General features: G+C 40.8%; 1 protein-coding gene across 7 annotated transcripts in view; it reads left to right on the forward strand.

Annotated features, from left to right (window-relative positions):
* The window catches only part of ATP7A (ATPase copper transporting alpha), a 175,315-nt gene that overhangs the window by 131,053 nt on the left and 19,882 nt on the right, over positions 1-24,380 (forward strand). For all 7 annotated transcript variants that reach the window (XM_078363608.1, XM_078363611.1, XM_035287618.3 and 4 more), the window contains 7 exons: positions 1,874-1,965; positions 3,084-3,211; positions 7,613-7,767; positions 8,316-8,450; positions 17,044-17,238; positions 19,615-19,797; positions 21,772-21,988. In XM_078363608.1, coding sequence (XP_078219734.1) covers positions 1,874-1,965; positions 3,084-3,211; positions 7,613-7,767; positions 8,316-8,450; positions 17,044-17,238; positions 19,615-19,797; positions 21,772-21,988 — 1,105 coding nt within the window. The remainder of the gene's footprint in view (positions 1-1,873; positions 1,966-3,083; positions 3,212-7,612; positions 7,768-8,315; positions 8,451-17,043; positions 17,239-19,614; positions 19,798-21,771; positions 21,989-24,380) is intronic.

Below are 24,380 nucleotides of genomic sequence, written 5' to 3' on the forward strand. Positions count from 1 at the left end.
TTCAGGGCTGCTAGGCTGCTATGTTTAGTTCTGCTGTAACCTAACTCGTAAGAGAACCCCTTTTTTTCCTCAGATGCTCTGTCTGGGAGGGGGGGGTTGGGGCTTTCCTTGTGAGTGTCCTCATCGCTTTCCTGCCCAGCTAGGAGGCAGTCTAGTCACTTTTTGCCTGCCGAGGCTCCACCCTGCTGGTGTGAGGTTCGCCCTTTTGCTGCAGGCTCTGCCCTTCTGCTGTGGTCTCTGCCCTGTTGCCACGGGCTATGCCCTGTGGCGGAGTCTCTCTGTTGTACCGGGTTGCCCCGGCAACGGCAGGCTGCGTCAGCAATGGGCGTGTACCTCAGTAGGGGCTGATTGCCTTGGTAATGGCTGACGCCCCTCCCCCGCGGAGCTGCACTTTAAAAAAACCTATTTACCGGGAGCGTTTGGAATCGCCGTTTTGTTTGTCGCACTGCGCTCCCCCAAACGCTGAGTCCCTGGGATTTTCTGGGCTGGGTCACAGTTCAAGACCCGTTCAGTCTCAAGCTCAGCCCTCTCGGGTCTCAGTTTGCCGGTTAAACAGGGCTCTAGTCACTTTTTGCCTGCCGAGGCTCCGCCCTGCTGGTGTGAGGTTCGCCCTTTTGCTGCAGGCTCTGCCCTTCTGCTGTGGTCTCTGCCCTGTTGCCACGGGCTACGCCCTGCTGTGGAGTCTCTCTGTTGTACCGGGTTGCCTTGGCAACGGCAGGCTGCATCAGCAATGGGCGTGTACCTCAGTAGGGGCTGATTGCCTTGGTAATGGCTGACGCCCCTCCCCCACGGAGCTGTGCTTTAAAAAAACCTTTTCACCAGGAGCGTTTGGAATCGCCGTTTTGTTTGTCGCACTGCACTCCCCCAAACGCTGAGTCCCTGGGATTTCCTGGGCTGGGTCACAGTTCAAGACCCGTTCAGTCTCAAGTTCAGCCCTCTCGGGTCTTAGTTTGCCAGTTCAACAGGGCACCCGTAACAGTGCGCTTTTGTATGGAGCGCTGTGGAGCGCCTCTGTGGTCCGGCGCGGGCCGGAGCCGCACCGGCTGCCGGCTACGCCAGCGGAGACCTCTGCCTGGCGTCCCGCGTCTCTTTTATACCTGGGAATTTCCCCGTTCTGTGGGCAACTAAGATCCGTCTGGAAATGCTTCCCCGACTCACCCTCTCCGTGCGTCCAGCGAGAGCTTCAATCCTGGGTTGTTCTCACAGCGCCATCTTGAGTCCTCCTCCCGCTAATTTTTTTTTAAGTAGAGACAGGGTTTTACCGTGTTGGCCAGGCTGGTCTCAAACTCCTGGCCTCAGGTGATCTGCCTGGCTTGGCCTCCCAAAGTGCTGGGACTACAGGCGTGAGCCATTGCACCTGGCCCTCCTAATAATACTTTAAAAAATATTTTGTGTCCTTTTAGGCTGGGTACAGTGGCTCACACCTGTAATCCCAGCACTTTGGGAGGCCGTGGTGAGTGGATCACAAGGTCAGGAGTTCAAGACTAGCCTGGCCAACATGGCAAAACCCTGTCTCTACTAAAAATACAAAAGTTAGCTGGGTGCGGTGGCACGTGCCTGTAATTCCAGCTACTCAGGAGGCTGAGGCAGGAGAATCGCTGGAACCCAGGAGGTGGAGATTGCAGTGAACCGAAATTGTGCCACAGCACTCAAGCCTGGGTAACAAACAGAGTGAGATTCTGTCTCAAAAAATAAAATAAAATAAAGTATTTTGTGTACTTTATCTTTTTGAAATGAAACATTTTCTAGTTTGAACAAATTAATAATCCTAAAGCTGTCTTTTGGGTAAATGCTAAAGATTATATTTTAATTTTTGTTAAGACCTGAACTTATTCTTCCTTAGCATTTTCAATGTGTTTGTTTTAATTTATAGGGCAAAACATCAGAGGCTCTTGCAAAACTAATTTCGCTACAAGCTACAGAAGCAACTATTGTAACTCTTGATTCTGATAATTTCCTCCTGAGGTATTTATCTTCCCTCTTCCTCTTTTTTTAACTTCTTCAGAAAAATTTCAAATATATACAGAGGTAGAAAAAGGACTATCATGAATTCATGTAATCTATCTCCCAGAGATAGATTATGTATGTTCCTGATAGTGGGCTGGGGCCACTATCTTCATCTCACAAAATTATCCACATTTTGCCATACTTCATCTATCTATTTTATCTTTCTTTCTTGTTGTAGTAGTATTAAACCAAATTTCAGTCATATTGTTTTACTGCTAACTATTCTGTATTATATCTAAAAAAGGACATATTTTTATATAACTATACTACCATATTGTACCTAACAAAATGAACATTAATTCCTTAATGTCACCTAAGACCCTATTCATATTCACTTTTCTCCTGTTATCTCCAAATATTTTAAGTCTCTTTACCTGAAATAGAATTCAAACAAGATCTGTGCATCATCACATTTGACTATCATATGGCTCACGTTCTTTTAATCTAAAACAGCTCCTCCCTTCTTTCTTCTCACTCTCCTTTCTTTTCTCCTCCCCCCAGAACAATTGACTTGTTGAAAAAATAGCCATTAGTTGTTCGGTAGAATATCCCACAATCTGAATTTGTATCTTTGCTTCCTTGTGGTTTCATTTAACTTGTTCTGTAACTCCTGTGTTACTTGTCGGTTGGAAGATAAAGCTAAAGACTTGATTAGATTTCATTCTTTTGTTTTTCTCATTTTGATACTCATAAAATTGTTTAGACAAATTTAAATACATTTTTAGTTAAATGAAACCCATTACATTATTTATGTTTTTTTAAAATTTTTCTTAAAAAAATGAAATAGCAACGCTCTATCAGTCACACAGAGGACATCATTATTTTTTTAAAGTTTCACTTTTTAATTTAATGACTCCCCAAAAAAATATTTAGAGTGCCTAGTTTGTGCCAGCTACTGTGCTGTTCACTAACAGTAAGCAAGACTGACATAGTAGTTCCTAGCTTAAATGTTGATTCTAGCTTCCATTGTTAGTAATTATGGAGCCACAAGCTTGATGTGAACTGAAAAGCTTGCATGGACAGGTCAGGGAAGGAAGCATATTATCATGATGCTTTTTATGTTAACTTATATCCAGTGAAGAACAAGTGGATGTGGAACTTGTACAACGTGGAGACATCATTAAAGTGGTTCCAGGAGGCAAATTTCCAGTGGATGGTCGTGTTATTGAAGGACATTCTATGGTAGATGAGTCCCTCATCACAGGTATGTTCTTTCAAAGGATCATGACCAAAATATCAAGAAAAATAGGGATGAAAGGTGAAGCACTTTTTGTAGAAGCTATAAATAAGTAAATTATGAACAAAGAAAGTAATTTTAAGACTGCATTAAATCAGTTTTCTCAGATTTACTTTGTGGTTTTAGTTATGCTGTTAGTCTGTTTTCACACTGCTATAAAGAAATACCTGAAGCTGGGTAATTTATAAAGCAAAGAGGTTTAATTTACTCACAGTTCCGCATGTCTGGGGAGGCCTCAGGAGACTTATAACCATGGTGGAGGAGAAAGGGAAGCAAGGACCTTCTTCACAAGGCAGCAAGAGAGAGAAGTGCTAGCAGGGGAAATACCAGCTGCTTATAAAACCATAAGGTCTCATGAGAACTCACTCACTATCATCACAACAGCATAGAGGAAACCACCTCCATGATTCAGTCACCTATCCCCCTCAGCATGTGGGAATTACAATTCAAGATGAGATTTGAGTGGGGACCCAGAACCAAACCATATCATCCCACCCCTGGCCCCTGCAAAATGTCATGTATTTTCACATTTCAAAACCAGTCATGCCTTCCCAACAGTCCCCCAAAGTCTTAACTCATTTGAGCATTAACTCAAAAGTCCACAATTTAAAGTCTCATCTGAGACAAGTCAAGTCCCTTCTACCTATGAAGCTGTAAAATAAAAAACAAGTTAGTTCCTTCCAAGATACAATGGGGGTACAGGCATTGGATAAATGCTCCTGTTTCAAAGGGGAGAAATTGGCCAAAACAAAGGGGCTATAGGCCCCATACAAGTACAGAATCCATTGGGGCAGTCATTAAATCTTGAAGCTCCAAAATGATCTCCTTTGACTTCATGTCTCACATCCAGGTCATGCTGATGCAAGAAGTGGGCTCCCACAGTCTTGGGCAGATCTACCCCTGTGGCTTTGTGGGTACAGCCTCCCCCGCCTCCACCAGCTGCTTTCACGGGTTGGTGTTGAGTGTCTGTGGCTTTTCCAGGTGCACAGTACAAGCTGTCGGTGAATCGCTACCTTTCTGTGGTCTGGAGGATAGTGGCCCTCTTTTCACAGCTCCACTAGGGAGTGCCCCAGCTGGACTCTGTGTGGGGGCTCCAATCTCACATTTCCCTTTTGCACTGCCCTAGTGAAGTTTTCCATGATGGCTCCTACCCTGCAGCAGACTTCTGTTACATACTCTGAAGTCTAGGCAGAGGTTCCCAAACCTCAGTTCTTGACTTCTGTGCACCTGCGGGTCTAACACCACATGGAAGATACCAAAGCTGGGGCTTGGGCAGGCGCAATGGCTCATATCTGTAATCCCAGCACTTTGGGAGACCAAGGTAGCAGATTACGAGGTCAGGAGATCAAGACCATCCTGACTAACATGGTGAAACCGCGTCTCTACTAAAAATAAAAAAAATTAGCCAGGTGTGGTAGTTCCAGCTACTCAGGAAGCTGAGGCAGGAGAATCACTTGAACCTGCAGAGATTGTGGTTGCAGATCATGCCACTGCACTCCAGCCTGGGCGACAGAGTGAGACTCTGTCTTAAAAAAAAAAAACAGCTTGGGGCTTGTACCCTCTGAAGCAATGGTGTGAGCTGTATCTTGGCCCCTTTTAGCCATGACTGGAGCTGAAGCTGCTGGGATGCAGGATGTGGTGTCCCCGAGGCTACACAAAGCAGCAGAGGCCCTGAGCCCCAGCCCACAAAACCATTTTTCATCCTAGGCCTCAGGGCCTGTGAGGCCTCAGGGCCTGTGATGGGAGGGGCTGCTGCGAAGATCTCTTGACATGCCCAGGAGATGTTTTCCCCATTGTCTTGGAGATTAACATTTGGTACTTATGCAAATTCTGCAACCAGTTTGAATTTCTCCCCAGAAAATGGGTTTTTCTTTTCTATTGCATTGTCAGGCTGCTTTATGTTCTGCTTCCCTTTTGATTTCAAACCATCACTTTGTGAACACATATAACTGAATGCTTTCTGAATAATCCAGGTCAAGTCTTGAATGCTTTGCTGCTTAAAAAGTTCTTTCGCCAGATACCCTAAATCATCTCTCTCAACTTCACTGTTCCACAGATCTCTAGGGTGGGGGCAAAATGCCACCAGTCTCTGCTAAAGCATAGCATGAGGGATCTTGACTCCAGTTCCCAATAAGTTCCTCATCTCCATCTGAGACCACCTCAGCCTGGACTTCATTATTCACATCACTGTCAGCATTTTGATCAAAACCATTCAACAAGTTTGGCTGGGTGCGGTGGCTGACACCAGTAATCCCAGCACTTTGGGAGGCTCAGGCAGGTGGATCACTTAAGGTCAAGAGTTCAAGACCAGCCTGACCAACATGGTGAAACCCCGTGTCTACTAAAAACAAAAAATTAGCCAGGTGTGGTGGTGCATGCCTGTAATCCCAGCTACTTGGGAGGCTGAGGCAGGAGAATCACTTGAACCAAAGAAGCAGGAGTTTCAGTGAGCCAAGATCATGCCATTGCACTCCAGCCTGACAAGAAGAGTGAAACTCTGTCACAAAAACAAAAACAAACAAAAAAACCATTCAACAAGTTTCTATGAAGTTCCAAACTTTCCCACATTTTCCTGTCTTCTTCTGAGCCTTCCAAACTGTTCCAACCTCTGCCCATTACCCAGTTCCAAAGTCGCTTACACATTTTCAAGTATCTTCATAGCAATGCCCCACTCCCTGCGGTAACAGTTTATTCAATTTACTACATTAGTCCGTTTTTACACTGCGCTAAAGAAATATCCATGGCAGGCTGAGGCAGGAGAAATGCTTGAACCTGGGAGGCATTGCAGTGAGCCAAGATCATACCATTGCGCTCCAACCTGGGTAACAGAGCGAGACTCTGTCTCAAAAAAAAAAAGAAATATCCAAGGCTGGGTAATTTATAAAGGAAGGAGGTTTAATTGAGTCACAGTTCCACCTGACTGGGGAGGCCTCAGGAAACTTAAAATCTTGGCGAAGGTGAAGGGGGCAAGGAGCTTCTTCATAAGGCAACATTAGAGAGAAGTACCAGCAGGGGAAATGCCAGACACTTATAAAACCATCAGATCTTGTAAAAATTCACTCACTATCAGGAGAACAGCATGGGGGAAACAGACCCCATGACTCAATCACCTCCTTCCCTTGACATGTAAGGATTATAGATCCCTCCCTCAACATGTGGGGAATACCATTCAAGATTAAACTTGGGTGGGGACACAGAGCCAAATCATATCAGCTATTGAAGGCTTTTATCACTGGAGATTATTAATTATAGAATGCATAACCAAAGGAAGTTGTCTTGGTTTCCTGTAGACTTGATAGACCTTGGCAAATTTTCCTGGGCAAATACCTATTCTGCCTTTCTGCTGTAAAGACTAGTCTAATCTGAGCTATGATACAAGTCCAGGTTTTCCACATTAGGATATACTCTAAGGGAATAGGCCTGACATAGTTTTAGTGATCTTAAGTAACTAAGGCCAATCTGAAGCAGAACCAAAATACCTTGCCCATCTCAACTCTCTGATAGTCCTAGAAGAAGCTCAGTTTATGCACCATGTGAAAATAATTTAGGATTGTATGTTTATTTTTTTGAGACAGGGTCTTACCCTGTCACCCAAGCTGGAGTATAGTGGAACAATCTTGACTCATGGCAACCTCTGCTTCCCAGGCTCAAATAATCCTCCCACCTCCGCCTCCCATGTACCTGGGACTACAGTCGCATGCCACCATGCCTGGCTAATTTTTATATATATATGCCTGGCAAATTTTTGAATATAGATAGATAGGTAGATAGATAGTAGAGATGGGGTTTTGCCATGTTGTCCAGGCTGGCCTCAAACTCCTGAACTCATGCCATCTGTCTGCCTCAGCCTCCCAAAGTGCTGGGATTACAAGCAGGAGCCACTGTGCCCAACCAGACTGTGTTTCTCAATAGAGGTGCTATTGCCCATTTGGATGGGCAATTCTTAGTTCTGGGGGACTCTCTTACACACTGTACAATTCAGTGTCCCTGACTCTGGCACTGACACACTAAATGGAAGTAGTAGCACCCTCTTCCCCATCCCTTGAAGTCTTTATTACAAACATAAACTCCCTCCCACATACCTAAATGTTCCTTGAGAACAGGTTAAGAACCCAATGTTCTAGGACTAGGGTGAAACTCTAAAAGTGTCTGCCAACAAGATTTACCATACAGGTTTTTCCAGTTCAAGGTTTATATTCCTGGGTTTGACCTAGAACTGATATAAGGAAAAAGGGAAAGCAACTTTCACCTAGGCATTTGTTCAGATTCTATTTTATATCTAGATATTTTTGACAAGTAACAAATAATAATATGTTTCACGAAAGTGATCATTTACGCTCCTTAAATCTATCTTTACTCTCCATATAGGGGAGGCAATGCCTGTGGCTAAGAAACCTGGCAGCACAGTGATTGCTGGTTCCATTAACCAGAACGGGTCACTGCTTATCCGTGCAACTCATGTTGGAGCAGATACAACCCTTTCTCAAATTGTCAAACTTGTGGAAGAGGCACAAACATCAAAGGTAATTTAACTCCCTAGGAGATACACAAACTATTTTCTTTAAAGCCTTCTCAGTATAAATCTTCACCTAGTTTTTACGTTTTCCAATGAGAAATTTTAGTTGCATTAATATGGAGTTTGTTTGTTTTTGTTTTTGTTTTGAGACAGAGTCTCACTCTGTTGCTCAGGCTGGAGTGCAGTGGCACCATCATGGCTCACTGCACCCTTGACCTCCTAAGTTCAAGCGATCTTTCTGCCTCAACCTCCTGAGTAGCTGGGACTATGGGCACATGCCCCCACACCCAGCTAATTTAAAAAAAAAATTTTTTTATAGAAACAGGGTCTCCTTAAGTTGGCCAGGATGGTCTCGAACTCCTGGACTCAAGCTACCATCCTGCCTTAGTCTCTCAAAGTGTTGGGATTACAGGTGTGAGCTACCACACCTGGCCATTAACATGAAGTTTGTTAAAATATTTCTATTTGTGCTAACTCCTAAATATACTCTGCATTCCGTATCAGAAAAGACTTTGATATGCTGCTTCTTATTATTATTGTTATTTTTAATTCTAGGCTCCTATCCAGCAGTTTGCAGACAAACTCAGTGGCTATTTTGTTCCTTTTATTGTTTTTGTTTCCATTGCCACCCTCTTGGTATGGATTGTAATTGGATTTCTGAATTTTGAAATTGTGGAAACCTACTTTCCTGTAAGTGACTTGTAATAACTTTTTACTATATGCAAAACAATTTGTGAGTTTTTTGCATAGTAATTCATTGAAAATAACCTTAATAATTACCAGGATCCTTAAAGGGATGGAGTGGGAGGGTAATAAGAATAATGTTTGCATTTTTATAAATATAAATGATTTCCTTTTGAAAAAAACATTTATTATGACTTGTGACTTTCTAAAAGGAAATACTAAACTTTTACATGTTATGCTTGGTCTCATTTCTGACATGGTTTTGCTTTGACAAAGGACTATAGATATATTGAGGAAAACCTCAGGATTTCAGCTCTGTCATTTACTATCAATGTGATCTTAGACTACTTAATTGCTCTCTGAGCTTCAGTTTTCTCAACTATAAAGTGAGATTTTAATAATACCAATTTTACGTAACTTAAGGTTGTTGTGAAGGTTAAATAAGATAATATATTAGAAAGAATTTGTAACTTAGTAAATGCTTTAAACATATATTATTAGTGCCTACTCATCTAATTCTGTGACGCTCTTTATGGTGTCATAAAGTGGTAAAGTAGAACTGGACTGTACCTCAAATTAGATGAACTTTAAGTCATGTAACTTTTGCTATTCTCAGTTTTCTTATCTATAAAATAGTGAAAATAATACCTAAGATACAGGATTGGAATTAGTATAGGTGAAAGCATCTAACATACTGCCAGATGCAGGAGACAGCCAGCGGTCCCCTAGCAAAACCGCACCTTCAAGCCTAAAACAGCCTGAAGGTTGAAAAGCCGGACTGCTGTTCCCAGATGAAGCCTGCCCTTCCGCCCAGCCCTGCACTGATTCTTTCTGAACATTGTCCACCTACGCACTGGGAGGATGGGGGTGAGGCCCTGGGAAGTTCACAGTTTGTATACGGGAGGAGCCTGGTCTGTCCTGTTCCTGGGTGGTACCTGGGGTTCATTTGGTGAGATGGAGAGCCTGTTAACAGGACTCAATCTCGTTTTGCTGAGTTGTTTTTCCTTTTTCCTTTTTGCCCAATAAATTCCCTTCCGTCTCACCCTTCAAAGTGTCTGTGAACCTAATCTTTCCTGGTCGTGTGACAAGAACCTCTCTTTTTCTACAACAACATGTAAATATGTACATACATGAAGTTTATGAAAGCATGAGCCCAGATATCTATGAAAGCCCCTTCCAACTCTGTTTCTGTATAGATCTATAACTCTTAGATGAATATTTAAGTAATTGAGAACTTAATAAGAACCTTACACTGTAAAACTATTACTAATAAGAGCTGCAGTGAGCCACGATTGCACCACTGTACTCCAACATGGGCAGCAGAGCAAGACTGCTATTCAAAGTAAATAAAGTCTTACTTTGTTGTGTGTATTTTATTTTTTATTCAGGGGTACATGTGCAGGTTTATTTATTTATTTGTTTTTTTGAGGCAGAATCTGGCTCTGTCACCCAGGCTGGAGTGCAGTGGAACAATCTCAGCTCACTGCAACTTCCACCTCCCAGGTTCAGGTGATTCTCATGCCTCAGCCTCCCAAGTAGCTAGGATTACAGGCTTATGCCACCACGCCCAGCTAATTTTTGTGTTTTTAGTAGAGATGGGTTTCACCATGTTTGTCAGGATGGTCTGGAATTCCTGACTTCAGGTGATCTGCCTGCCTTGCCTTTCCCAAAGTGCTGAGATAACAGGTGTGAGCCACCATGCCCAGCCCATGTGCAGGTTTATTACATGGGTATATTGGGTGATGCTGGGGTTTAGGCTTACGGTGACCCCATCACCCAAATAGTGAACATAGTACTCAACAAGTACTTTCTCATCCCTTGCTTCCCTCCCTTCCTCTCACCTTTTGGAGGCCCCACTGCCTATTGATTCCATTTTTATGTCCATATATAGCCATTGTTTAGCTCCCGTTTATAAGTGAGAACATGTAGTATTTGATTTTCTGTTTCTACATTGATTCACTTAGGATAATGGCCTCCAGCTTCACCCATGTTGCACAAAGGACGAGATTTCATTCTTTTTATGGCTGCATAGTATTCCATGGTGTATATGTACCACATTTCCTTTATCCAGTCCACCATTAATGGGCACTTGGGTGATTCCATGTCTTTGCTATTGTGAAGAGTGCTGTGATAAACATACATGTGCAGGTGTCTTTTTGATAAAACAGTTTAAATAAAGGAAAATCCTTTGGGTAGATATCTAGTAGTGGAATTACTGGGTTGAATGTTAGTTCTATTTTAAGTTCTTTGAGATCTCCAGACTGTTTTCCATAGAGGTTGAACTAATTTACATCCCTACCAACAGTATATAAGTGTTCCCTTTTCTCTGCATTGTTGTCAACATCTGTTATTTTTTGACTTTTTAATTATAGCCATTCTGACTGGTGTGAAGGGGTATTTCATTGTGGTTTTAATTTGTTGCGTTTCCCTGATGATTAGTGATGTTGAGTATTTCTTCATGTGTTTTTTGACTACTTGTATGTCTTCTTTTGAGAAATGTCTACTTATGCCCTTTGCCCACTTTTAAATAGGGTTATTTATTTTATATTCATTTATTTTGCTTAAGTTTCTGATAGATTCTAGATATTAGTCCTTTGTTGGATGCATATTTTGCAAATATTTTTCCCATTCTGTATGTTCTGTGTTTATTCTATTGATTGTTTCTTTTGCTGTGCAGAAGTTCTTTAGTTTAATTAAATCTCCTTTATTAATTTTTGGTTTTGTTGCAATTGCTTTTGAGGTCTTAGTCATAAATTCTTTCCCTAGGCCAATGTCCAGAAGAGTTTTTCCCAGGTTTTATTGGGATTTTTATAGTTTGAGATTTTACATGTAAGTCTTCAATCCATCCTGAGTTAAATTTTATATATGGTGAGAGATCGGAACCCACTTTCATTCTTCTGCATAGGGCTAGCCAGTTTTTCCAGAACCATTTATTGAATAGGGCGTCCTTTTCCTATTGTTTGTTTTTGTCAACTTTGTCGAAGATCAGTTGGTTGTAGGTGTGTGGCTTTATTTCTGGGTTCTCTGTTTTGTTCAATTGATCTACATGTCTATTTTTTGTATCAATACCATGCTGTTTTGATTTACTATAGCCTTTTAGTATAATTTGAAGTCAGGTAATGTGGTGCCTCTAGTTTTATTCTTTTTGCTTAGGATTGCTTTGGCTATTTAGGTTCTTTTTCCATACAAATTTTAGGATTGCTTTTTAAATTCTGTAACAAAGGATATTACTAGTTTTATAGGAATTGTATTGAATCTATAGATTGCTTTGGACAGTTTGGTAGTTTTAATAATATTAATGCTTCCAATCCATGGGCATGAAATGTTTTTCCATTTGTTTGTGTCCTCTTCAGTTTCTTTCATCGGTGTTTTATAGTTCTCTTTGTAGAGATCTTTCACCTCCTTGGTTAAATGTATTCCTAGATATGTTTTGTGTGTGACTATTATAAATGGCATTGAGTTCTTGATTTGGTTCTCAGGTTGGACATTGTTGGTATATAGAAATGCCACTGATTTTTGTGTGTTAACTTTGTATCCTGAAACTTTACAGAAGTAAACTTTACAGAAGTAGTTTATCAGGTCTAGGAGTCTTTTGGAGAAATCTTTATGGTTTTCTAGGTATAGGATTTTGTCATCAGAAACAGAGATAATTTTTTTTTCTTTGAGGTGGAGTTTCACTCTTGTTTCCTAGGCTAGAGTGCAATGGGCAATCTCAGCTCACTGCAACCTCCGCCTCCTGAGTAGCTGGGATTATAGGCATGTACCACCATGCCAGGTTAATTTTTACATTTTTTATTCATTCATTCATTCATTTTGAGATGGAATCTTGCTCTGTCACCCAGGCTGGAGTGCAGTGGCTCCATCTTGGCTCACTGCAACCTCCGCCTCCCGGGTTACAGCGTTTCTCCTGCCTCAGCCTCCTGAGTAGCTGGGACTACAGGCGTGCACCACCACACCCAGCTAATTTTTGTATTTTTTAGTAGAGATGGGGTTTCACCATATTGGCCAGGCTGGTCTCGAACTCCTGACCTCGTGATCCACCCACCTCAGCCTCCCAAAGTGCTGGGATTACAGATGTGAGCCATTGTGCCTGACCGAAATACTTTCATTATTTACCCAAAAGTTATTCAGGAGTTGGTTGTTTAGTCTCCCTTTACTTGTGTGGTTTTTAGAGTTCCTCTTGGTATTGATTTCTAATTTTATTCCACTGTGGTCTAGGAAGATGTTTGATCTGATCTAGTTGTTTTTGAATTTATTGAGACTTTGTTTATGACCAAGCCTATGGTCAATATTAGGGAATGTTCCATGTTCATATGAGAAGAATGTATATTCTTTGGTTATTGAGTGGAGTATTCTGTAGATATCTATTAGGTTCATATGGTTGAGAGTCCCATTTAAGTGCAGAGTTTCTTTGCTAATTTTCATCCTTGATGATCTCTCTAGTGCTGTCAGTGGGGTATTGAAGTCTTCCACTATTATTATATGGCAGTCTACCTCTTTTTATAGGTCTAGCAGTATTTGTTTTATAAATCTGGATGGTCCAATGTTGGGTGCATATATATATATATATATATATATATATATATATATATATATGTACATATTTTTTTTTTGAGACAGAGTCTTGCTCTGTCACCGAGGCTGGAGTGCAGTGGCACGATCTTGGCTCACTGCAACCTCTGCCTCCTGGGTTCAAGTAATTCTCCTGCCTCAGCCTCCCGAGTAGCAGGGGTTACAGATGCATGCCACCACGCCCAGCTAATTTTTATATTTTTAGTAGGGACGGGGTTTCACCATGTTGCTCAGGCTGGTCTTGAACTCCTGACCTCATGATCTGCCAGCCTCAGCCTCCCAAAGTGGTGGGATTACAGGTGTGAGTCACCTCGCCTGGCCGGGTCTTGTTTTTTTGTTCCAATTTGCCATTCTATGTCTTTTAAGTGGAGTATTAAGGCCATTTACATTCAAGTTTAATATTGATATATGAGGTTTAATCCTCATGGTGGTGTTCATTAGTTTCTTTGTAGTCTCAATTGTGTAATTGCTTTATATGGTTTGTGAGCTTTGTGTTTATATGTGTTTTTGTGGTAGCAAGTGTCATCTTTTGTTTCCATGTTCAGAACTCCTCTGAACATTTATTGTAGTTCTTGTCTGGTGGTGATGAATTTCCTTACTACTTACTTGTCTGGGAAAGACTTTATTTCTACTTCATGTATGAAGCTTAATTTGGCAGGATATGAAATTCCTGGTTGCCAGTTTTTTTGTTTTGTTTTGTTTTTGTTTATAGGGAAACTAAAAATAGGCCCCCAATCACTTCCAGCCTGTAACATTTCCACTGAGAAGTCTTCTGTTACCCTGATGGGTATTGCTCTCTAGGTAATTTGGCCCTTTTATCTAGCTAGCTGCCTTTAAGATTTTTTCTTGTGCATTGACTTTGGATATTCTAATGCCTGTGTCCCTTGGATATGGTCGTCTTGTATAGTGTCTTGCAGAGTTCTCTGAATTTGAAATTCCTTTAGTGAATTTTTCAGTTCCAGCAGTTCCATTTGGTTTTATCTTAATATGACTACTTCCTCCTGCATATCCTTCTGGTTTCTTTATATTGGATTTCAATTTTCATTTGGATCTCATTGAGGTTTCCTTGCAATCATACTTTAAATTACTTATTTCAGTCGTCTTAGGATCTGTTGCTAGAGAGCTATTAGAATCCTTTGGAGGTGTGAAAACACTTTTTGTACTGCTGGAGTTCTTGCACTGATTCTTTCTCATCTGAGGGAAATTTTGCTTCCTGTTTTTTAATTTGCTATCATTTCCATGGGACTTTTTCTCTTATTCTTTTCCCATTGAGTGCTTTACTGTGGTGCATGTTGTGTATGATCATTTAACTTTGTTTCTTGATGCTTTCAGGGGGCCAACATGCTACACAGATTCCTTGGTTGTGGATAGCTTCTACGCCGTAGCTTTCTCAGCTGCTGCTTTTTGTAGTGAGGTATTAGCCATTAGAGCTGACACTCTCCTGTAGGGTTTAGGGTGCAGAAGTCCCTATGGACTTATTTTATGGGCTAGAACTAAGCCCTTCTGTTAGCAGATTTTTAATTTTATTATGCAGTTCAGGCTTCGTACCAGTAGATGGCGATCAAGAGTAAGAAACAGCAAGTAGGTTGTTGTCAGGTGGAAGCACCTGCCCTGATGCAGGGGTGGTGGGAAGAGATTACATTAGGGTGCACTCCCACTCCTGATCCTGTGCTGGCAAGAACATGATCAGCTTCCCTTTTGTGCCCTTCTTGTAGGGCTCCTGACCTTCATTTCATAAGGACTTTGTTCTTTGGTTCCCATGAGTATGCCCCCTGATAGCTACCACTAAAATGGGTTTTCGGGAGAGTCTTTTCCTCCAGAATAAAGCAGGCAACTCCATGATTTGTCTATTTCTCTTTCCTGGGAGAGTGCCACTCTGTTGAGAGAGGAAGTTGAGCCTTCCCTTTGAAAAAGCCCAAGCAGCACGTGGCTCACTTGCAATAGGGGTGAAGCCACCATGTAAAGAAATATGCTTTGTCCAAGTGTGAACTAGCTGGCCCTGGTGGGAAATACCACTGCTCTATCTACAGCACTCTGAGTGTGGGGGAAGGGTGTGGCAGGAGATTGTCTCCCCTCCATGTCTATTCCTGGGTGATGGTACTGCCACTTTCAGTGATTGGCACCATGCCCACATTTCCTTTATCCCAAGGGGAGCTTTGGCACGCTGCACTTCCCTTAAGGGTGGCCCACATCAGGGGTTAGATCTCTAGGGATCCTGCAGCTCCCTGAGGATCCGCTGATCCCCTGTGCTACATTCCATCATGGGTGACAGAGTGAGATGCTGAATCAAAATAAATAGTGTTACTTTGTTGTGTTTCTCTAGTTTTAAAAAATACCATGCTGTACACTGTTTCATCATGCTGTTTGTTCCTTCAGTTGAACAAGCAGAATCATAACAACTACATATCTAGTTCATGTTATGGTCATTAATTTTTGTTGAGACAGGGTCTTGCTCTGTTTCTCAGGCTGGAGTGCAGTGGTACGAACAAGGCTCACTGCAACCTCAACCTCCTGAGCTCAAGTAATCCTTCCACCTCAGCCTCCCAAGTAGCTGGGACTACAGGTGCACACTACCATGCCTGGCTAAATTTTCTATTTTTTGTAGATATAGGGTCTCACTATGTTGTTGCTCAGGCTGGTCTCAAACTCCTGGGCTCAGGTGATTTGCCAGCCTTGGCCTCTCAAAGTTCTGGGATTACAGACATGAGCCACCATGTCCAGCCCATTACTGTAATATTAAAAAGTTTCTTTAAATGATTCATGTCTGTTTAGTACACATTGAACAAAAGGATTGTTGGGAAGTATTTTTTTTTTTTGAGACAGGGTCTCGCTCTGTTGCCCAGGTGGGAATGTGGTGGTACAGTCCTGGCTCACTGCAGCCTCAAACTTCTGGGCTTAAGCAATTCTCTTACCTCATCCTCTCAAGTAGCTGGGACTACAGGCATGCACACCATGCCTGGCTAATTTTTTTTTTTTTTTTTTTTTTTGAGACGGAGTTTCCCTCTTGTCTCTCAGGCTAGAATATAATAGTGGATCTTGGCTCACTGCAACCTCTGCCTTCCAGGTTCAAGCAATTCTCGTGCCTCAGCCTCCTAAGTAGCTGGGATTACAGGCATGTGCCACCACATCCAGCTTATTTTTGTAGTTTTAGTAGAGACAGGTTCTCTACTATGTTGGCCAAGTGGGTCTCAGACTCCTTACCCCAGGTGATCTACCTGCCATGGCCTCCCAAAATACTGGGATTAGAGGTGTGAGCCACCGTGCCTGGCCATGCCTGGCTAATTTTTTAAACAAATTTTTGTAGAAATGAGGTCTTACTATGTTGCCCAGGCTGGTCTCAAACTCCTCGCTTCAAAGGTTCCTCCTGCCTTAGCCTCCTGAAGCACTGGGATTACAGATGTGAGCCACTGCACCATCCGGCAAGTAGTTTGGAATGTGTTTCCTTCAGGAAATTTTCTCATGAGTTCAGGATGTCTTAGATTTCTTCTAAAACTACCAATTATATTTTTCCCATGTGAGCAAACACTGAATGTCATGAAGAGCTTAATTAGCAGATACACTTGGTTCACATTATTGCGTCCAAAAGGATTTTGTTGAAATATGACTAAGGTCCCTTTGCATGTCATGTGATTCTTTTTCATTATCTTTCAAGAATGGTGTGAAAGGCAGATTTATGATTTTACTATACAGAGATTAAGAATTCTGTTTATTCAGGATCAAATTTTTGAAAATTATGTCTCACATTTACAGCTATTTCTGAAGATTTATAATAAAAACATTTATTTTCAATATGGAACCCTTATATTCAGTCCATAGTTTGTAATTCTAGAATCTCAGTATGTCTCAGTTTCTTATATTCATAAGAAAGAAAGTGTTTTCTTACCTGTAACTAAAATATATATGTAGGTAGCTAGGTAGGATATGTCACTTTTGAAATTGTGGTTTTATTTAAATAGTGTTACATTTTGTTTCTTTGGTTTTGTACAGCTCTAAATCAGTAACCAAAATTTATGCTTTTCTTCTAAAGGGCTACAATAGAAGTATCTCCCGAACAGAAACGATACTACGATTTGCTTTCCAAGCCTCTATCACAGTTCTGTGTATTGCATGTCCCTGTTCACTGGGACTGGCCACTCCAACTGCCGTGATGGTGGGTACAGGAGTAGGTGCTCAAAATGGCATACTAATAAAAGGTGGAGAGCCATTGGAGATGGCTCATAAGGTAAGTCAGTTCCCCAAACTAGAACTTGTCCCATGAAACTATCAGTAGCACCCCTGTTGAGAAACACATACTCCTAAATAATTTCTGCATGGCACATGTGCTGAGCTGCTTCTAGGACTATCTAGGAATTTGAGGTAGGAAAAGTGTTATTTTGGTTCTGCTCCAGATTGGCCTTAGTTACCTAAGATCCCGAAAACTACTCTAGGCGTATTCTATTAGAGCAGACCCTAATGTGGAAAACCTGGACTCCTATCCTAGCTCAGACTAGACTAGTCTTTATGGCAGAAAGACAGAACAGGTATTTGCCCAGGAAAATTTGCCAAACATGAGCAGCCTTCTAATCTATTTGTGTGACTTGATGTTTGTTTTCTTCACTGGGACCTTCAATTACAGTGCAGTTTCTTTGTCTTTGCTGCCACCACCCAACAGTTTGCAGCTATGACTTTAGGAATATAATTCTATCTCTGATCTCATATTAGGATTTCCATAATAAACTTAAGGCTACTTGACTCGAGCTAAAACCATGTTTCTACTAGTATATTCTTATTGTGAGGTTGTAAGCTATATACAGAGGTTTGTAGTAAACATAGAACATAGTTTAGAACAAATCTGGAGCCTAGCCAGAGTACAGACTAGTAATTTTTATAGACATTTTAAATTTTGATACAATTTCAAACTTAAAAGTTGCAAGACTAGCCAGGCGTGGTGGCTCACACCTGTAATTCTAGCACTTCGGGAGGCTGAAGCAGGCAGATCATGAGGTCAGGAGTTCAAGACCAGGCTGACCAATGTGGTGAAACCCCGTCCCTACGAAAAATACAAAAATTAGCTGGGCGTGGTGGTTCACCTGTAATTCCAGCTACTCAGGAGGAGAATCACTTGAACCTGGGAGGCGGAGGTTGCAGTTAGCCAAGATTGCGCCAAGACTTTGTCTCAAAAAAAGAAAAAGGAAAAGAAAGTTGCAAGACTAGTATGAAGAACTCCTATATGCCTTTTAACGCAGTTCTTGGGAATCTTTTCCTAAGAATAAGGACATTCTCTTATGTAACCATAGTATAACTATCAAAATCAATAAATTAAAATTGATATAATACTGTTATCTGTAGACCATGTTCCAGTTTCCTCAGTTGTCCTAATAATGTGCTTTATATCTGTTTTTTCTTTTGTCCAGAATCATACTTTGTTGGTTTGTTTATTTTTCTTTTTGATATGTATATTTTCTTATTTGCCTGCCTCAGTCTCCTTATCAGCTGGGATTACAGGCATGTACCACCATGCCTAGCTAATTTTTTGTATTTTTAGTAGACATGGGGTTTCACTATGTTGGCCAGGTTAGTCTCGATCTGCTGACCTCAAGTGATCCGCCCACCTCAGCCTCCAAAAGTGCTGGGATTATAGGCGTGAGCTACCACGCCCGGTGGGTTTGTTTATTTTTGAGACAGAGTCTCTTACTCTGTCACCCAAGCTGGAGTGCAGTGGTATGATCTTGGCTCACTGAAACCTTCACCTCCCGGGTTCAAGTGATTCTCACACCTCAACCTCCCAAGTAGCTGGGATTACAGGTGTGCACCACCACACTCAGCTAATTTATATATTTTTAGTAGAGATGGGGTTTCACCATGTTGGCCAGGCTGGTCTCAAACTTTTGGCCTCAAGTGATCTGCCCGCCTTGGCCTCCTAAAGTGCTGAGATTACAGGTATGAGCTACCACATATGGCCAGAATCATACCTTGTATTCATTTGTCATTGCTTTCATCTTGGTTCCTTAGGCTACTAATTTTTCAGAGTTTCTATTTTGAGTTTACTATAAGGTGACTGTGTTCTCTAATTTTAGACTCTTCCTTTTTTCTATCTGGGCTGAGTTTTCCCACATTGGTTCACTGAGCTGTCTTCTCAGTCTCTGATTTTAACCTAGACCTAACCAATAAAGCCTAAGTGACCAAAAGGTCTTATCTGGTGCTCATTTCAACTTAATTACTTACCTTTATTCTTACAATCATTTCCCTACTGCTTAGATTTCCCTATCAGATCTATAATTCATTAGTATTGGAAGCCTTTATTTTTTTCCCTTGAGGCACTAGAGGCATCTCTTAATTACCTATTAACAGTCAACCCTTAAAAATTAGCTCTAGTTGTTTAACATATATTCATAGTCATTTAACACGAATAAACAGTTCAACAGTGGCAGAGGAGGGCTATTAAGTATAACTAAGATATTTCTTCTTTTACTTTCCCAAAGACCATCAGTTTTTTAAGTCAAAGGTCAGTTTACTAAGAAACTAAATAGTCATCTGTTTGTGAAACAAGACCTTTTTCTGATTTCTATAAAGGTGATGTGGAGGATTATCAAATCATTGTATCTTAATTTTCTTACAGGTAAAGGTAGTGGTATTTGATAAGACTGGAACCATTACTCATGGAACCCCAGTAGTGAATCAAGTAAAGGTTCTAACGGAAAGTAACAGAATATCACAGCATAAAATCTTGGCCATTGTGGGAACTGCTGAAAGTAACAGTGAACACCCTCTAGGAGCAGCGATAACCAAATACTGCAAACAGGTACATTTTTTTCCTCTTGTTTATTAATGTAGTCATCTCCCATGGGAATTCCCCAGATCAAATCCAGACTGGTGTTTGACCGTGATTAACATATGTAGTTGGTATGAGGCTAAAAAGACTTGTATTTTCTCATTTAATTGTATGTATCTCATTTCTTCATACAGACAATTATACAGATGAAAACAAATTAACTATGTTCCTATCACACAGATAACTCCTGTTGACATAAAAAATTAAAATAGAAGTAATACATATTTATGGTATGATAGTTCAGAGAGTTACATAATGAAAAGTGTAAACCTCATTCCCTGCCCCCTTCCATAATTCCTCTCTCCAAAGTTGAACTGTTAACCTATTAACAGTTTTTTAAAATGACAGCTTTATTGAGATATAATTCATATACTATAAAGTTTACCTTTTTAAAGTGTACAATTCAATAATTTTAGTGTAGTCACCAAGGTGTACATCTGTTAACCATTTTTAATAAATATAGCCACATAGATGTGTTTATCGTATTTTAAACTTTATACAGAAAGGTCATACAATGATCAATCTTTGTTACCTTCCTTTTTTATTTTAGTAAGTGAATTTTCCTATCAGGAAATGCTGATCTGCCTCATTATTTTTAATGGCTATATTGTATTCTATAATGTGACTTTTTTTTTGGCTTTTACAGTATACACTCAACATCCTTATCAGTTTATGCAAGTCTGACTCTACATTAAATGCCTATCAAGGCAATTGCTAAGTCAAAGGATGCATGCAGTTAAATTTTGATGAATGCTACCAATACCCATATGATGAATATTACCAATACCCATGGTTATACCAGTTTATACCTGCAGCAAAAGTTATGAGTGCTTATTTCCCCACATTCTTACCAACACTTTATTTTCTCAATGTAATAGGTGAAAAAATATTTACTTGATGGTTTGCTTTGCATTTTCTTAATTATGAATAAGGTTGAGCATCTTTTTACATATTTATTGGCCATTTGAATTTCTTTTCCTCTAACCTGTTTGTTTCCATGGCCTGTTTTTCCACAGAGTTGTTTGTCTATTTCTTATTCATTTGCATGAATTCTTTCTGAATTATCTCACATTAATTTTACACTTAAAATGTGGCAGTTTCTACCATTGGTGCCATTTATTTATTTGGTCTTTCCCTTTTACCTATTACCTGTCACTGACCTGGCTTCGTTACACCCAAATCAAACAGCAGAGAGGATGAAGCTATAACGAACCAGGAAACAATGAGGGCCCCAAAACTTTTTGGCTTACTAAAGACATAGACTAGAAAGCAGATGGAGAGCCTCTAGCAACCAAAAGCCCTATTCTTTGTTACCCTTTGCCCTGTACTGAATAGAAAACCTGACTTGACTATAGAATTTAAAAATTAATTTGTAATTATCTACTGGAAAGAGCAGAGAATACTGATAAACTTTCCGTGTTTTCTATAAATTTTAGAGAGTGGGATTAAAACAAAGATTTTTTTTTTTTAAATGGAGTCTTGCCCTGTTGCCCAGGCTGGAGTGCAGTGGCAGGATCTCAGATCACTGCAACTCCACCTCCTGGGTTCAAGAGATTCTCCTCCCTCAGCCTCCCTAGTAGCTGAGATTACAGGTATGTACCACCACACCTGGCTAATTTTTTTTTGTACTTTTAGTAGAGACAGGGTTTGACCATGTTGGCCTCAAACCTCCTGACCAGGTAATCTGCCAGCCTCTGCTGGGATTATAGGCGTAAGCCACTGCACCCAGCCTAAACAAAGATTTTTGAGGCTCTTCTATAACTTTGAATGTTATGTTTGATGCTCTGTTCCTTTGTCCTTATCAAAATCCACTGTCAAGTAGGTAATAAATGACAATTTTGTTATAAACATTTAGAATTAACTAGGGGTTATCTTTTATCTTGCTAATGAATGACCTTGCATTCTCAGAACAGCAGAGGAAATCCTTTTGTTTCTGTTTGTTAGGAGCTGGACACTGAAACCTTGGGTACCTGCATAGATTTCCAGGTTGTGCCAGGCTGTGGTATTAGCTGTAAAGTCACCAATATTGAAGGCTTGCTACATAAGGATAACTGGAAGATAGAGGACAATAATATTAAAAATGCATCCCTGGTTCAAATTGATGCCAGTAATGAACAGTCATCAACTTCGTCTTCCATGATTATTGATGCCCAGATCTCAAGTAAGCTAATTTTCTTTGTAGTACCAAGTATGGGGCAGTTATAGATAGATGGCTAACTTTATAACCCTGAGCTATTATATAAGAAACAAAAATTGGCATCATAATTTCATTCCCTCAAATCAGCATTACCCTATGCCTTCTTATCATTTCATTCAAGTTAGTTGAAAACGTTTCCCAACTGTGCTCATTGACACCACCATAGGGTGATGAGGTCTAGCTTTAGCTGATCATCCATGATCATTCTTTTCTCACTACAACTACTCCAACCCTTTTCTATCTTTTACAAGATCCTGTGACTCCTTTGCCACCTCTGCAAATTGTCTTATTTTTTATATAGAAAATTGTAGTTCTGCTGGGCATAGTGGCTCACGCCTGTAATTCCAGCACTTTGGGAGGCTGAGATGGGTATATCATGAAGTCAGGAGTTCGATACCAGCCTGGCCAACATCACCATCTCTACTAAAAATACAACAATTAGCTGGATGTGGTGGTCCACACCTGTATTCCCAGCTACTCAGGAGGCTGAGGCAGGAGAATCGCTTGAACCTGGGAGGCGGAGGTTGTAGTGAGCTGAGATCGCCCCACTGCACTCCAGCTTGGGAGACAGAGCGAGACTTCATCTCAAAAAAACAAAACAAAATTACGGTTCTTGGGCATGTGTTCTTATATTTTTTTGCCCAGAATCATTTCTTTTTTCAGGGAAGGAATGATTCATCTTGCCTAATGAACCTCTTCATCAAGATCCCACCCTCTCTTGATTCATCAGGGACATCACTCTTTCTGTTATGTCCCCTTATTTTTCATCTCTTTCTGTTTTAGCTTTTTCTCCTAAACCTGTAAACATTTCTTCCATCAAAATCACTATATTCCCATCTAGATTTTATCTTTTCCCATCTATATTCTCATGTAGATTCTGTCTTTTTCTCTTATATCCGAGTTCTGGAAAGGGTAATCTAGGCTGGTTGAATTTACTTACTCCACAGTCATGCCTCAGTTCATTCCAGTCTGACTTCTCCCACATCCATACTACTGAATACTGAATCCATTCTTTCTAAGTTAACTGATGACCATGGACCTCAGTGCTCTCGCCAATGGTCAATTTTCAGTCATCATCCTGCAAGACCTCATTAAGATATTTGACAATATTGACTATTCCTTCCTTCCTAAAGGATGATTCCATGACCCTGTTTTCTCTAGATTCTTCTCTCACCTCCCTGGCTGTTCTTTTTTTTTTTTTTTTTTTTTTTTTTTGAGAGTGAGTCTTGCTTTGTCACCAGGCTGGAGTGCAGTAGTGCAATCTCAGCTCACTGCAACCTCCACCTCCTCAGTTGAAGCAATTCTCCTGCCTCAGCCTCCCAAGAAGCTGGGAGTACAGGCACGTGCCACCACACCTGGCTAATTTTTTGCATTTTTAGTAGAGATAGGGTTTCACCATGTTAGCCAGGCTGGTCTTGAACTCTTGACCTAAAGTGATCCACCTACCTCAGCCTCTCAAAGTGCTGAGATTTCAGGTGTAAGCCACCGTACCCCTGGCTGTTCCCTTTTAATTGTCCTTTGATTCCTCATTTCTCCTGCCCTCAAATGTTGGATGTTGTCAGGGTTTTGTTCTTTGTCTTTTTCTCATTTTGTAATACATACTCTCTCTGTACAATCTTATTCATGCCCATCACTTATTCTACCACCCACAGACTTCCACTACCACTCCAAAATCCATATCTTTAGCCATGTCCTGTTTCCTTGGCTCTATGCTGATCTATCCATCTGCCCCCAAAACATGATCTACCCACCTAAGTGTTCCAACACCTTCCTCCCAATTTGTGCCTGAGTGATTTTGCTAACGTGGCAAATCTAAACGTATCATTTTCTAACCAACAACTTTTATTACAGTGGTTTATATGCTGTTTTTGAGCCATAGACCTTTGGAGGAATATGATGAAAGCTATGGGCCCACTCCTCAGAAAATTTTTGTTTCAAGAGATTCACATGTATCCTGAAACCTATCCACAGGTCTCTGCTAAGGATCCCAGCTTTAATGGTTCTCTGTCTTCTACTGGACTTTAAGATCTGTTCCCCATGATATGTCTCCTGCCTCCCTGCATCACTCATCTTGTCTTTTTTCACTACCGCATATGTACTCCATGTTCCATCCCAACCTAATTACTTACAGTTCTTTCTTGTAATGTGTCATTTACTGCTTATTAGATCATTTCATTTACCATTTTCTCTATTTAATGTTCTTGTTCACAAATGGTATCTACCTTGTGAACTTATACTTATCTCTCAAGACCCAGCTTATATCTCTCTTCAGTGACACCTTCAATGACTGACATATATCGACAGAGGTATTTGCTCTTCTTCCTGAATCATAACTGTACTTGATCTCTGTTATTGT

Source organism: Callithrix jacchus, chromosome X (genome assembly GCF_049354715.1).
Source record: "Callithrix jacchus isolate 240 chromosome X, calJac240_pri, whole genome shotgun sequence".
Lineage (NCBI taxonomy): Eukaryota > Metazoa > Chordata > Mammalia > Primates > Cebidae > Callithrix > Callithrix jacchus.